The sequence below is a fragment of the Rhinolophus sinicus genome, chromosome 8, assembly GCF_057876585.1.
Source record: "Rhinolophus sinicus isolate RSI-liver-muscle chromosome 8, RSI-T2T, whole genome shotgun sequence".
Classification (NCBI taxonomy): Eukaryota; Metazoa; Chordata; class Mammalia; order Chiroptera; family Rhinolophidae; genus Rhinolophus; species Rhinolophus sinicus.
In genome coordinates, this window is record NC_142508.1 from 47,074,779 (window position 1) to 47,089,291 (window position 14,513).

Below are 14,513 nucleotides of genomic sequence, written 5' to 3' on the forward strand. Positions count from 1 at the left end.
CAGGAGGGACTGTGGTCGCCGGGGACGAGTCAGGCTGCGGGGTTTAGAGACAGTAAAGTAGGTCGGAGGGGAGGGGTGAATGGGGGGGGAGAGAGAAGAGCGCGCACGCGCGCTCCCGGCGTTCGGGCTGAAGTGCGCGAAGGCGGAGATCCGCAGCGCATGCGCACGCCTGGGCGGGGTCGGGGCGCGCACGTAGGGCCAGGCGGAGCCAACGTGGGGCACGTACTCCCTTCCTGGGGGAGAAGGCAGGGCAGGTCCTTTCCAGCTGGCCCAGAACTCAAGTCCCAAGAGAAGGGGACACAGGGCTTTGTGCAGACGCTCACGGCAGCTGTCTGGGCTCCCCACGTCGCTCAGCAAAACAAACGTTTCCCTCCAGACTTAGGCTTTGTGATCACGTATTTTATTAGACTTAGAAAGGAAAGATCATCAGTAGTCCCTCAAATTAAAAAAAAGTACAAAAACTACATACAAAATGTTAGATCAGACGACTAAACTTTCCCGACTCAGGGCCAAGTTCTGCAAAGGAGAAAGAAAAGGGTGTGAGCTTAGGAGGACTGGAGGAGAGGGTCCAGGAAGGGTCTTAAAGCCATGAAAGGGTGTTCACTCACCTTCTTAAGCCTCCGCTCCCGTGAGGCCTGGGACTCTGTCTCAGAGTAAGGGGGAGGTGCTGGAGGGTAGTAGACCTCCTCTTCCTCCCTGTAAGGTCTCCTCTCTGCTGGCACTTTTTTCCTCAAGGCCTCTTCCAGAAGCTGCCCATCATATTGGGGGTCCCTGGACCTGGAACCATCGTCCCGAGGGTCCCGGGAGCGGTGGTGGCGGGACCTAGGGTCAGCATGAGGGCGGTCTCTAGACCTGAAGTCATCGTAGTGGGGATCCTGGGAGTGTGGAAAGCCCCTTGGATCATCTTGATCGTAGAGGTCATCACGGCTGCGGCTTCGGGGGGGTGCATAAGCTTGACCTCTTCTCCCACTACTTGGGGGGGACCTCCCCGATTCAACAGAGCCAGGCCGCGTGAGGTCATCCAAGGCATCCACAGAGCGGGCCCGGGGCCGCCCAGCCCCCCAGCCACTCCTGGGTCGCTCGGTGAGGGGCTCTTGCTCCCACCTCTTAGGACTTTGGGGGGAGTGGTGACCCCATTCCTCATCCCGGATAGGGGTGAGGGCAGGGCCCCGGGAAGGCCGGGATCTCCAGTCGTCCTCATGGAGGGAGGTGACTTCACTCATGGCTGTAGGAAAAGGAAGTGTTACTAACTGCTGGGAGGTCAGGTCTTAATGCCAGGAGCTCAGGGGCCCAGCAGTGTCATGACTTGGCTCATAGACTCTCATCTGTTATGTGATATGCAGGGTCCTATAGCCATGGTAGGGAAGGAGGGACTATGTGCGGGATTTGCAGCAGTCCTGCCTGAGACAGGTTTATTGGGGAGACATGCTTCCCCTTTCCCTCTCAGTAATCTCCCCTACTCACCCCGTTCAAGACGGCCATTGGGGGGGCCCGGCCGAGAAGGGTCAAAGTTGGCCAGCTCTTTCTCCATGTAGTACAGGACCCGCATGGAGTCGTCCTGCTGGCTGGCCTGAATCCTGTAGCCACTACGGACTTCTAGGGACAGGAGATGGAGGGGATCAGTTCAGGTGCTGACCTAGCCTGTCCCCTACAGGTATGTCCAAATTCATAACAATTGGTTCTTACCAGAGGTCACACTGCTATCTGTGTCACGTAGCAGGGGTACCTGGGAGCTGTGGCCACCTACTGAGGGAGACTGGCTGTGAGTGGCTGCCCACCTACAGCAAAGCCTTGCATTCCCAGCCCCAGCCCCTCTTCCTTCCAGCCCCACACCCCTTAGTGCCCAAATGCCCAGCCTACCGCTGCGCCAGACTCCCACAAGCCTCACCTGAGCTATTCCTGTCGAAGTCTCCAGAGTAACCATTGTAGACAGGGCCCATGGGAATCATGGCTGCTGGGGGTGGGGTCTTGGCAGGGGACAGGTAAGCATAGGTGCTGGGGGCGTAGATGCTTGGGACGCCTGAGGTGGCTGCTTTGCCAGCAGCATACACTGGGAGGAGATACACAGTTTGAGAAGGTAGCCAGAAGCCTTGCTGCCCTTCCCTGTGATACAAGGTTGGGAAGGATGTTACTAGACTTTCTCCCCAGTTCCCCAGCCATGGAGCTTCCCTAGGCATGTGGTTGGTTCCTGCAGGTACATCTGCATTGAGTCCACACCTGTGTGATTGCTCAGAGCTTTTAAGGATGTGTGCACACTAGCAGCCTGTGGCCCCAATCTGCCATCCCAATATGTTTTGTTTGACAGTAATGGTTCAGCAACATTTTTCAAGGTTTTACATAAAATTCCAACTTTCTTGCCACCTTACCGGAAGATGTGGCCACCCTGGGCCTGCGTTCTTAGGGAGCAACAGGAGGCAAAGATGCCCCTTTAAATAAACTCCATATGCTAGACCCACAGGCCGGAATTAAGTATTCCCATTGGTGCGCCCCTGCTCTCTTCTCAAGCCTGCTGGGTCCTCCCCCATGGGGTCTTCCATACCGAGACACCGTGGGGGTCAATCTGAGGCAGGAGCATGGGGGCTCAGAGTTCACTTGCCTCCATTGAGCAGCAAAGTGTTTCCATCTCAAGGGTGCACCCACTTCTAGGTACTCCTCCCCGCCCCCACCCCCTCCTGGTCCTAGGCTTGACAGCTCAAGGGCAAATCCTCCTCTGTCTTTCTCCCCAGGCAAGAGGCTGGGTTCTGGTAGCTGCACTTGCAGCAAAGCCACTGGGCCTAGGCAAGTCACTTCCTCCATGGGCCTCCAACAGGAAAATGGGTGGGGGTGGGGGGCGGGGACAGGCTCAGAAAGATCCCTTCACCTCTGATTCAGTGGGGAAGCAGGAGCCTCAGTGGTCAATCCCCCCAGGAGAAGCCCCTCAGTAGCTCAGGTGATGCTGTTTTATAATTAGCAGATGACCCAGCAGGGCTGTGGCTGCAGAAAAGTAACAGGAACTCTGGCAAGTTAATGTGGCCTTGGTTTTGGGTAACGGATTCATTGGGAGGGAATTTGCAGTCTTAGGCCCAGCCCCAGCCTTAATTAGTGAGGTAACAGCAAATCTGTTTGCAGCCCTCGGCTCCTCCACCACCTGAACCAGCTCTCAACTAAAAATGACAGGAGTGAGGGGATTTTTTTTTCAGGGGAGCCATATTTTGAAGAACCAGGTTGCCCACCACTGAGCTACAGCCTCATGCTGGGCACTCACAGTCTTCCCTTAATGCTCATGGCGCCCCATGAGGTCAGGACCTTACAGAGAAGGAGACAGGTTCAGAGAGCGAACACTGCTTGTCTGAGATCACCCAGTGTGAGTGGCAGGGCTCTGATTTGCACCCTGGCCCTCTGTCATTACCGATGTTGACAGCAGCAAGGTCCAATGGCTAGTGGACGTGAAACACTTTCTGTAGGCCAAGCCCTGCACTAAATTCTCGACATACCAGTTCCCCAGACTCACCCTGTACAGAGGGCTCTACCACAGCCCCATTTTACAGAAAAGGAGACTGAGGGCTTCCAAGATGGTAAGGCGGCAAGCCAGGCCTCAAACCTCAACCTGCCCAAGTTGGCAACAATCGCATATGACTCCACTGTTAACACAGCTTGGACTGTGTTACCTTAAAGGAGTTATGGCACATATGTGTAAGCTTTAAAGTACACAAACATACATCTCTCTGGAGTACATGGGTCATCCTTTACACAGCCTGTTCATTACTGGCCTAGAAATGGGCACGTGCCATGAGAGGATCTGGTCTATCCCTCTTTTGGTCTCATGTTCTAGGTGTTCCTCTCATGTAAAGTTATTGGTTTCTAGCTGTTGATGTCATCTGTTCATCAACTAAAGATACGGTGAATTTGGCAACGATGAAGGAAAAGGTGAAAGTGTTGAACTTATTAAGGAGTAGTAGAGAAGTATGCTTCCATGGGCAGCATTAAATGCAAGACACTAGATATCAGATATGTCCGCATATTAAGAATGTGTCCAACATAAACTTCCATATCAAAATATCAAAGTTGATAAAAATAGACGCAAAAACTTCCCAACAACTGCGTGTAGAGGTGCTGGTATACCAGAGGGTGCCTGAGGAGGGAGACTCGCTTTACTCCTTTATCCCCTCTCCTGTTTTGTTTGCTTCCCTCCCCCTTCAGCTCTGGTCCCACTTCCATTCCCAATCCTCCAGGTGCCACTCATGTGCTAGATATGTCTTTAAACATAGTGTCCATGTAAAAGTCAAGTGCTTGTGTGGGTTTTTCACATTTGCTCAAATTATGTGGTACTGTAAACCTTGTTTGGTTTCTTACCTTTTTCACTTAAGATTTTGTTTTTAAAGGGAGCTTTACTTTCTAGTGAATGTTTTGTACTATTTGAATTTTTTTTTCCACCATGTGTATAGACTATACTTTCAAAAAGAAAAACTCAAATGAAGATTAAAAATAAACAGAAAGTTGAGGTATGTAAATAAAAATCTGAATCAGCTGGTCCTTCTTGGCCCACTTTCTCCCAAATCGCTCACCTCATAACCTTCAGACCAGTGGCTCCTCCTCCCCTTGAACCCAGGTAGGACGCCAAGTGAGGGTGGTCACATGAGGGGCACTTACGAGCCTCTGGGCAGCAGCACCTCTCCGGGCAGCAGGGGCACCTGACGTAACAGCAGCAGGTGTGGGGGCAGCACTGACACCAGCAGATGCCCAGCAGGAGGAAGACAAGGAAGGCAGCCAGGCAGACGACCACCACGAACAGCCAGTCTGCAGAGAGAGGAGAATAGGCCCTGAGCCCAGAGGCCTGGCCAGGAACAGGGACACAGACACGGCGGGGCAGGGCAGTGCAGAGACGGGTAGGGCAAAGCTATTTGCAAAGCTTGGTAGGAAAGCCGCAGCCCTTGTTGGACTCTGTGCTAGAGGCTGGGGCGCAGCAGCAGAGGGATGCCCACCACTCTACAACCCAGGCCAGTCCCAAAGTTAGGGACCTCGCCCTGGGCTCATGGGGCAAGGCAAGAAACGAGAGGTGACCTGGCCAGAGCAAGACAGGCTGTAGCCTCAGAGGGGAGGAGAGAGAGAGCCAGCTGCCCACGTCCCAGACCCCAGAAGAGCACTAGAAGCACCAGTCACAGGAGCCTCCTGCCTACACTCCAGGCCCATCGTCAGCCATCCCGCCCACCCCAAAGCCCAGAACCAGGCCACTAGATGCCAGAGTCGGAATCAGGCGAGGTTAGTGGGGGGTCTACAGCGAGCAGTGTTTAGGGTGGAGAATACTTAGAAGCGTAAGTGTTGTGTGGGGGACTCCACCCCCGTACCTTCCATGGGCCCCGCCTGAAAACCAGGTAAGAGCTCAGCCACCCCCGAGGTCCTGCCTGGAGGGACAAAAGAGAGAAGATTATGCTGGCAAGGGCCAGCCCAGGCCACCCCTCCCTTGAAGCCCAGCTCCAGGCTCATCTGGGTGAAGGTGTGCCCTGAAGCAGAGGACAGGTTCGTGGCCTAGAAGGGTCCCAGCATGTGGTTCCTGCCCTCCACCCCCTTTCACTCATGTGGGTGCTGTTTTCCAGAAGGTTTCCATCACATAATTCACCCTCTCTCGTGCCCCAGGGTTTGTTGCCCAAAAGGGTTCTAGTACATCTCCCATGGGTTCTGAAGGTGCAACTTCAGTTTGGGCACTCCATCTTTTTCACATGCACACGTCCTCTTGCCCCAAAAGGTGGCATCTTGTGATAGGGACAGTCCTATGCTATCAGGCATAGTAGGCACAATGTCTTAGGACCCATGAAAGTTTTAATTTTATTTTAAAATCTGAAGAAAAAATATCCCAAATAGGTAATGAATTGTCTTTATAGCAAGGCAATCAAATTATAATTTTTTTATTACAGAGGAAGAGGCCCGTGAAGGCAGAAGTGCCTCTAGCCCCTACAAGTTACTGAGTGGCCCTAGTTCTTTGGCCCACAAGGGTCCCATGTTGGTCCATGCAGTCTATCCTGTCCACAAGTTTCACGGCCCAGCCAGTGCCTTCCCTCAAGTGCCACAGTTGCTCTGTGCCCACAAGCATCTCACAGGGGCATCCACACACCCAGCTCCCTGCCAACAAACCTGTATCCAAAGCTCATGCGCTCCAAGCCACATGCCCCCACCAGGGGGTTCCAACATCCAAACCAGCGGTTCTCAAAGTGTGGTCATGTCCCCAGGGCCAAAACTATTTCATGATCACACTGAACAAATATGTGCCCTTTTCACTCTCATTCTGTCATGGGTATACAGTGGAGTTTTCCAGAGGCTCTGTGACACATGATGACATCACTGATCTGATGGTAATGGACTGTGTACTTGTGTACCTTGCTTTAAAAATTTCCTGTTTTCAATTTCTAAGACATTAAGCAACTATAGATATAACCCACAAAAACATGAACAAAACCTCTTTGAGATCTTCAATAAGTTTTCAGAGTGTAAGCAGGTCCTGAGACTGCATTTTGAGAACTGCTAATGCAGACTGTGCATTTTACCAAAGGACACAGAGGTTCTCTGGGTCACTGGTGCATGCATTTTGTTGCCAACGCATGAACGCTGCTGCATGGCCTGAGTACCCTGGAGCACGCTCCCATCGTGTGTGCTCATTCACACATGCATTTCCTTGCATCGTGCAGATGATGATGGCAATGTCCAGCCTGGCAGCATCTCACATACGGCACATACCACACGAGCCTGTATGTGTAGGCTGAGAACAGAGCATCTGGCTAATGGCAGCATCCCTTCCATACCTGGTGGGGGGGTGGGGGAGCTCATGGCCAGACTGGGCTGCTAGTAGCTACCCTACCCTGACCCTGGGCATCTGGAGGGCCTCGTCTGAGGGAAGCACTCACTGTATAAGCCACACAATGCCATCCCAGCAGGGCAGCAAGGTTCCTGTCTTTGGCAAGGGCCTCCGGGGTCAGATGTGGCCCTGCACATGGGGCAGAAGGTGGGTCCAGCTTCCTCTTAATTTATACACCATCAATCCTCCTCCCTCCCTATCAATCAACTCTGACCATTTCTGTACTTTTAGAAAACGAGATGGAAGAGGCCGAGTCCCCAATTCTCTCCACTCATAGTTTGGCTCTGGCTTATTTGAAATGTTGAGGAGGGGGAGTGTCTCTGCCTAGGGTGCAGGGCACAGGTAAGCCCAAGTGACTGGTGGTGCCATGAGGGGAGAGCAAAGCAGGCGACAGAGCCCAGAGAATGAGCTGGAGGGTGGAGGGAGACACAGAAGTGGTAGAAGAGGCCCCCCTTACCCTCCCCTTCCCAGGCCCCCAGGGCCCAGCCCACTTACCCAGGACGATGAGCTCTGCGTAGGCCTCGTTGTTCCCCTGGAGGTCCTGTGCCGAGACCACGGAGCAGTAATACACACCACTGTCCCCCCAAGCTGTCTGGTCAAAGGTCAGGTCAGCATCTGTATCAGGAGATTGTGAGGCCACCATGGGGGAGGCCAGAGCCCCCGTGCATGGGGACATCAGGGAAGGGGCAAGGGAGAAAGGGCAGCAGATGTACCAAGTGACAACAAAATATTCATACCCAGGCCGTGATTCCTCTTAGGCTCCGTATTAAACACTTAACATGGGGGTATTTCAAGAAGTCTGTGAGGTGGGCAGTGTTATTTTCCTGGTTTACAGATGAGAAGACCTGACCTGCCCAAAGTTATCTAGCTCATTAGTGGTGGAGCTGGGACGGTCTGACTCCAGAGCCAGCGCTTCAGAATTATAACTATGCTCTTTACCATCTCTCAAAGCAAAAGTTACCTCCCCCTACATGAACCATTTAGGCCCACCAGGAAGCCTGGTGTAGGCCCAAGGGTGTGGGTCCAGGGTGAGGAGACGCCTAGGCATGAGAAAGAGTGGGTGTGTGTGTGGGGGCAGTTAGACCATCCCAGTTCCCCAGTGCCGTCAGCCCCCACAGTCCAGGTCAGGCCCAGGGCTTGGGGACGCTCAGGTGTGAAGCAGCCCTGGGGCAAGGAGCCTATTAATTACACCAGTAATGAAAGTCTTTCAGCACATCCGGTTTCCTCTCTACTCCTCAGGCCCTAATTGGTTAAATCCCTACAGCCATCCACCAGTAGGGGGCAGGGTGGGACCCAGTGGGCAACTCCACCTGAGGCCACAGAGGAGAGGAGACAGGTGTACCCCCACAGCCATCCGGCCACTTTCCTCTCAGCTTGTCTGGCACTTTGGCCCCTGCTGACCTGCCTACCACCTTGCCCCATGTATCCACTGCCCTTCTCCATGTCAGCTGAGGGCAGTAACTGTGTGTGCCCCAGCCTGCAGCACCTGGCATCCCCCAGGGCGTCAGCCAATTGCCAAAGGAATGAAAGAACCCAAGCCTTTCTCCTTTGGAAGACCTCACAGCCATACAAAAACCCTCCTTCCAACGTCTCTCTCTACCACTCCAAATGCCTTACCCTGGCCCTTGGCATGATCTGGCCACCAGTTCCCACACTAGCCTCATCCCCACCATTCTCCTTCACTCACTAGACTCCGGACACACCGGCCTCATCACTGCGCCCCATCATGCTGGGCCCACACCTGCCTCGGCTTCTGCTTGTGCTGGTACCTCTGCCTGTGTCCTCAGACTGTCTCTGGGCTGGTTCCATCCTGCTCATACAGCTCCCCACCCCACTGTGGAACTGTACCAGCCCGCTCAGGGGCTGAGCACCCCTGATCCCATCCCCAGGAGAATGTGGGCTGCATGCAAGCAGAACCTGGTCTATCTCGGTCACTGCTGAGACCCCAGCGCCCGACACAGGGCCTGACCAGGACCTGAAAATGAGCCCCTTCCCTCCTCATGCTGACCTCACACTAAGCATCTGTTGTCTCTTCCAGCGCTCTGGGCGCATACTCTATGCAAATAGGCCCTTGACACAGTCACTCAATATTCAACACATAATTACTGAAAGCACCCTGTGTTCCAGGCAGCGTCTGAGGTACGAGGTGTACTCCAGAATAACCGTGCTCCGTGGACGCTGGGGTTCTCCCATACCTTTTCAGAGAATCCTAGAGGTCAAAGTTACTTACACAATAATACTAAGATATTATTTGCCTTTTTCACTTAATCTCTGAATGTCCTATGGAGTTTTCCCGAGGCTATAGGACAAGTGCTATCACAATATATTGAATGCAGTAGCAGCTCTGACAATCTAGCTTCTACTCTGCCAGACTTCAAGGAGAAGTGCAAAAATATAAAGCAATGACACACCTTTCATTAAAGTTTTTTTGGGTTTGTTTGGGAAAATACAGTAGTATTTTCATAAAAAGTATGTTATCTATATTAACCTATAAGGAGTTTATCACTGTCATTTTAAATATTTTTTAAACTTCTCTCAGTTGGCTAGGTATAAAAACAAAGCTCTTTGAGGACCTCAGTAATTAAGAGTGTAGAGACCTAAGACCCTAAGACCAACAGTGAGAACCACTGCTATAGAGAGCAGATATAATCCCCGACCTTATAGAGCTCAGACCTTAACTTAGAAAGCGAGACAAGCAAAAAATGTAAATATAAGGCATATCAGATGGTGGTAAGCAGTATAGGGCAAACCAATCAGGGAGGACAGACAGAAAGTGCCAGTGTGCAGGTGAAGGTTGTGCAAGGAGGGTGACCTTAAGAGCAGATATGGAGTAGAGGACACGACTCCCCTCCGTGGTCATGCATCTAGCCACTACTTATTGAGTTCTACGTGCTGGGTCCCTTTGCATGTATTGTCATCAAATCCTCATAAAACTCTGACCTACATTCTCCCAAATGCTTCAGACTATCCAGAACGCCACCATTTTCCCACCTTACCTTTAAACCACACTCTGACCACACCTCTCCAAAACCAGAGCTCAAGGGCAGGTCCCTGACCCGCTCTGAAGACGCGGACAGGAACCCCCACCACCGCAAAAGTTCACGGACCAGGAGTTGAAAACTGGGCTCCGGTGGCTCAGATCCGGAACTCAATGCGTTTTCTTTGGCCTGCATGATGTTTCTAAAACTCGTGAAAAATACGGCTTTCTGGCTTCTTTTGATCAATTCAAAGTCCTGGGCCCACCTCCTTCCTGCAAGGCACATCCTGTCCCCGGTCTGTTCCACATCTGATCCTGACACACTGGGCTGGGCATTGCTCTAATTGTCTTAGGTGCAGGGAGAAGATGCCGGGTCTCCGATTGGGAACAAAAGCTGGGTCTCCTCCACACCTCTGGGCCTCTTGTTCCTTATCTGCATACAGCAGAGGCTACCTTCATGATCTTGGGGGTCTTGTGGGCTCTCTGGTCCAGTATTACTGAGTGGGGGGCACATGGACTCCAAGCAGCATGAGGTAGAAACAGGGCTCCTATCCAAGTGCCCCACACATCACCCAAAGCAGAGAGAAATGTAAGGGGGAGTTGGGACCCACCTGCGTTGAGGACACAGAGGATGAACCCCCGTTATACGTAGTTTGCGCAGGACTACTTTCACTTAAAACCCAATAGCTGGTGACCCTAGGAACAGCACAGGGAGTCCACATTTCTCCATCCTCAAAGCTGAAACGGAGGAAGCTCCCATGGCTACTGGGCTTCCTGAGAGGGCGTACACACAATGGATGCTTACAAATCACAGCCTGTATCAAACACGGGCCAGGTCAAGGCAGCTTGAAAGACTTGGGCCTGTGAGGCCTTTGGAGGATGAAGACTCTGCCCCAGGTAGAGCCCGAGGGTTGCTCTGGAGTTTTGGATTCAGCAAAAGCACAATTACAGCCAGCCTTCAAGAGCACTCTCAGTACTCGGGCTATCCTTACAGGGTTGCTGGACAGTCACGCCTGGTCCTGGCTGGAGAGGTCCCTGGGATATAGGCGAGGAGGCCTGGACAGGTTGAACCCACAAGACGCCCTCCGTCAAGAACAGCAGAATGCTTTGGACTGAGCTGCCTATGGAAATTCAGGACAAGTAGGTCTGGTTCCTCCCCAAAACAGGACTGACAGGCTGGGTCCCTGGAACCTTGCCTTTCGCTCACGGTTTAAACAGAGTGAGGGAAGGAGTGTGCCCTATGGCCTGGTCTCGTGGGATCTGCAAAGGGACACCCCCTTTGCTCTTCTGTCCCTATGCCTAAGATTAAAACCCTAATCTTGTTTAAGACAGTAAAGTATAAATCCATTAAGTGGGTGAGGCTTCACTTCTCACCCATCACCTTCCTCTCGGGCTCTCTAGATTCTTTAGGGCCCAGGCCCAATCCCTCCACAGATTACATTTGCAGAGATCTTAAGACATGTGCCCGAGTCACTCCATAAAGCACATCACCCAGGTCTGTCTTATTGTAGCACTCAGTACTCTCTGATATTCTTACTTTTTCTTTATCTGCACGTTTACTGCCTACCTCACCCCACCAGCATGTTACCAGCATGAGGGCAGGGACATCGACTGTTCTGATAACCACGCCATCCCCACCACCTACAACAGCACCTGGCACGTAGTAGTTGCTCAATAAATACCAACTGAATGGATGAATGAATGAATGACTTCTCCACTGCCCCTTACTTAGTCCCAACAGGCACTTCCTATCAGCAGGCAGCATAAAGGTTAAGGTCAAAGCCTCTCAGAGCTGCCTGGGTTCAAATCCTAGCTCCAGCTCTATGAGCTACCTAACTTCTCTTTGCCTCAGTTGTCAAGTGCAAAATGTGGCCATGACGACCCAGTGGGAGAATGTGTGTAAAGTGCCTGGCATGTTGTAGACTTTCTCCATTAAAATCTCTCGGCCCTTCAGTTCACTCATGTTACCTCCTCTGAGAGCTTTGCCGACGACCCTGGGCAAGCAAAGGGGTTAACAACTTGGAGACTAGTCCCAAAGTGGCTGACATAGAATCTCAGTTCTTACCAGCTGTGTGACCCTGTGCAAGTCACTTTGCCTCTCTGGGCTTCGGTAAAATAACAGCAGCAGAATCCACTCACACAATTACTGCGTGGTCTAAATGAGTTAATCCATGTAAACATGGGTTAGAGCCTGGCACACAGGAGGCCCTTTTTAAGTTGTTACTTACATAAATTTCACTTGCTATTGCTGGTAGTATTAGTATTATAAAACCCTTTCCTCTCTTTCCATTGCACACTTGTCTTTATCTCCAAGCACTTGATAGTATGGGTTGTGTTTATCTTATTTGTTTCCCACATTGGAATGTGAGCTCCACAAGGGAAGGGATTTGATAATTTTGTTTACTTCTGTATTTCCAGGGCCTCAAACAGCGCCTGGCATACGTTAGGTGCTCAATAAATCGTCATTGTTAAATAAAGGAATGGGTGGAAGGATAGAAAGAAGGATCCTGCTTTTGTCAGTCCTTTCAGACACGAGCACTGATGAGCTTGAGGTGGGCACTCCCAGTTGTGCACAAGGGGGCCAGCTCGAGCCTGTCCCTGTCCCCACGTCTTCTCCCTTGCCCCACCCAACATACTTCCTGTTATGGTGATCCTCCGGCCCTGGTAGTAGTCTCCCAGGGTAACGGCATTGCCTTGCTTGGTGGCCACAACCCTGACAGTGCGCACGCTGTCCTGGCACTCCACATACGGGTTGTAGCCTGGGTTACCAGCCGCCAGCTGGGCATTGAGCTGATTCTCGACACTGGCTGGGGAAAAGGTGTCAGCGATGCGGTCCCGGCAGAAAGATTTGTACTTCCAGATCACGATGGGTGCCGTGGGGGTCGTGGTCAACTGGTAGGTGCAGGGTAGGGTCACAGGCTGGAAGAGGATCACCACGTGGTAGGGGTCTGACACAGTCACCTGGATGGCACTGGCAGGGGCTGAGGGCAAGAGGAGAGTCGGCAGGGACTGTTATGAGCTCTGGGAAGTGCTTCAGCAGAAATGAGCAACATCACTTGTCACCAACTTGACACTTAACAAGTGTATGGTTTTACAGAGCGCCTGGCACACATTGTCCCTTAATCCCTAGAACTGGTGAGGCAGCTCAGATAATCATGCCCATTTTATAGACCCATGGGGCTCAAGTGGCAGGTGCAAGGTCAGATGGCCAGATTTCTTGGAACATCCTGTCCATCCCTCTTCTCAGAGTGTGTCCTTTGAACCACCGCAGCCCCCTTTGCAGTTGGCCATTGTCTCACAGAAAGGGCTTATTCTGTGGTCTGTACAGGCAAGCCCGAATGACCACCACAAAGTACTGGAGGCCCCACTTCAAAAACCACCACCAACGTTCCAAGTTTACCCTGGGTTTTGTGAATTTTGGGGGTGTGTGTGTAAATTTTGGAGTTGTTTGACTGAATGCTTTGCCACGGAGTAGCTAAAGCCCCCATAATGTCTCCATCAGCCTCCCACCTCACCCTACCCAAAGCCATCTCAAATGTGAATACCCCGAAACTCCTTGCAGAAAGACAAAATTCTCCTCATGACCTCACCCAAACAAACATCCGATCCAGTGAAAGCTTGCCCGCAGAATATGGTTTCAAACCAAGTCCAAAAGTCCATCCCACCAGACCTTACACACAGATACTTCGGAGCCTGAGGTACATGGGTGAGGAGTCCCCAATCCCGCACCCACCGGAGGCCTGGGCGCTGTTTCTTGATCATTACCTCTAGGAAATGTCTGATCCAGCCCTCGAGTGCCCGTCCCCCCGTTACCCCAAGACTTAGAAATTTCGGCTTGCGCCCAAGTCCCCATCCCAGCCTTTCCCATGGATCGGGTGGTCCTTCACCCCAGGCCTACAAAGAGTCCCATTCTCCTTGCCGCTCCAGTGTTCGCGGTCCCGGAGTTTCACTTCCTGCTATCTCTGAACAAGGGCGGGGGAGCGCTGCCTACACGAATGCAGGAATTCCCCTCACTCTGGCACATAAGGGATCTCCCGAGACCCTGGGGATCGGGAGGTCCTCGTCTCTGCGCTTCCCCCTCCCCCAGCTCTCCTGCCTCCTAGTCGGTGTAGAACTCCATCCATCCCCCTTCTTATAGTGCCCTCCCGCCCTTCCACAGCACCAGGGGCCCCGCTCTGAGTACCTGTGCAGAAGGTGCCGAGAAAGAGCCACACGGAGACAACCGCGCCCCAACTCGGGGTGGCCGGGTAGAAGCCCAGTCCCGAGGAGAGCCCCAGGGCCATTGGCGCCAGCGCGGCCATCTGGGTTCGTCCGGTGCGCGCGTCCCCTCCCGGGTACCCGGAGGGTAGGGGGCGCGGCGCGCACCAAGGCTGGGAGGGGTGCATGCCCCTCCCCTTCCCGCTTCCGTTTCTTGTCCCTATTCCAAGTCCACCCTGCCCAGTTCTAGAATTCTAATGAGCGGAAACAACATGGATGAAGAATGCTTCCAGCTTTCGGGGAGAAAGTTGTTTGATTTACTTTGGTTCTCTCAGTCACTCCACCCCCTGGGCGCTTTGGGAATGGATTGGCCCAGGTACACAGGGTATGAACGGAGGGCTGGGCAAGGGAGTGGGCGGTGGAAGGGGTTCCTCCGCCTCCCCGCCCGGAAGTGGGTTGACCCAGGTGTGCTCCGGCCCCTAGGGTTGGAACCAAGTGACCAGCTCGCCGGGA

General features: G+C 52.7%; 1 protein-coding gene across 3 annotated transcripts; it reads right to left on the reverse strand.

Annotated features, from left to right (window-relative positions):
* Positions 1 to 378: 378 nt before the first annotated feature.
* Positions 379 to 14,397, reverse strand: LSR (lipolysis stimulated lipoprotein receptor). 3 transcript variants are annotated; one of them, XM_074315754.2, is made up of 10 exons: positions 13,987 to 14,397; positions 12,440 to 12,784; positions 7,322 to 7,441; positions 5,325 to 5,381; positions 4,630 to 4,776; positions 1,889 to 2,050; positions 1,687 to 1,743; positions 1,465 to 1,596; positions 609 to 1,225; positions 379 to 516 (listed from the first exon to the last, which is right to left on the reverse strand). In XM_074315754.2, exons 1-10 carry the CDS (start codon positions 14,186 to 14,188, stop codon positions 481 to 483), a joined length of 1,875 nt encoding a protein of 624 aa, XP_074171855.1. In that variant the 5' UTR covers positions 14,189 to 14,397; the 3' UTR covers positions 379 to 480. The 3 variants fall into 3 exon arrangements, with proteins under 3 accessions (XP_074171855.1, XP_019566205.2, XP_019566206.2); XM_019710646.3 differs by having other exon boundaries at positions 1,687 to 1,746; positions 13,987 to 14,396; XM_019710647.3 differs by lacking the exon at positions 5,325 to 5,381 and having other exon boundaries at positions 1,687 to 1,746; positions 13,987 to 14,386.
* Between the last annotated feature and the right edge of the window lie 116 nt (positions 14,398 to 14,513).

What these genes read in the sequence shown, in the direction of transcription:
- LSR (XM_019710646.3), bottom strand. Translation starts at nt 14,188, where the DNA reads ATGCACCCCTCCCAGCCTTGGTGCGCGCCGCGCCCCCTACCCTCCGGG. An exon ending in TCTCGGCACCTTCTGCACAG is followed by an intron (nt 12,785 to 13,986) that starts GTACTCAGAGCG and finishes TCTTGCCCTCAG; the next exon opens with CCCCTGCCAGTGCCATCCAG. An exon ending in GAGGATCACCATAACAGGAA is followed by an intron (nt 7,442 to 12,439) that starts GTATGTTGGGTG and finishes CTCCTGATACAG; the next exon opens with ATGCTGACCTGACCTTTGAC.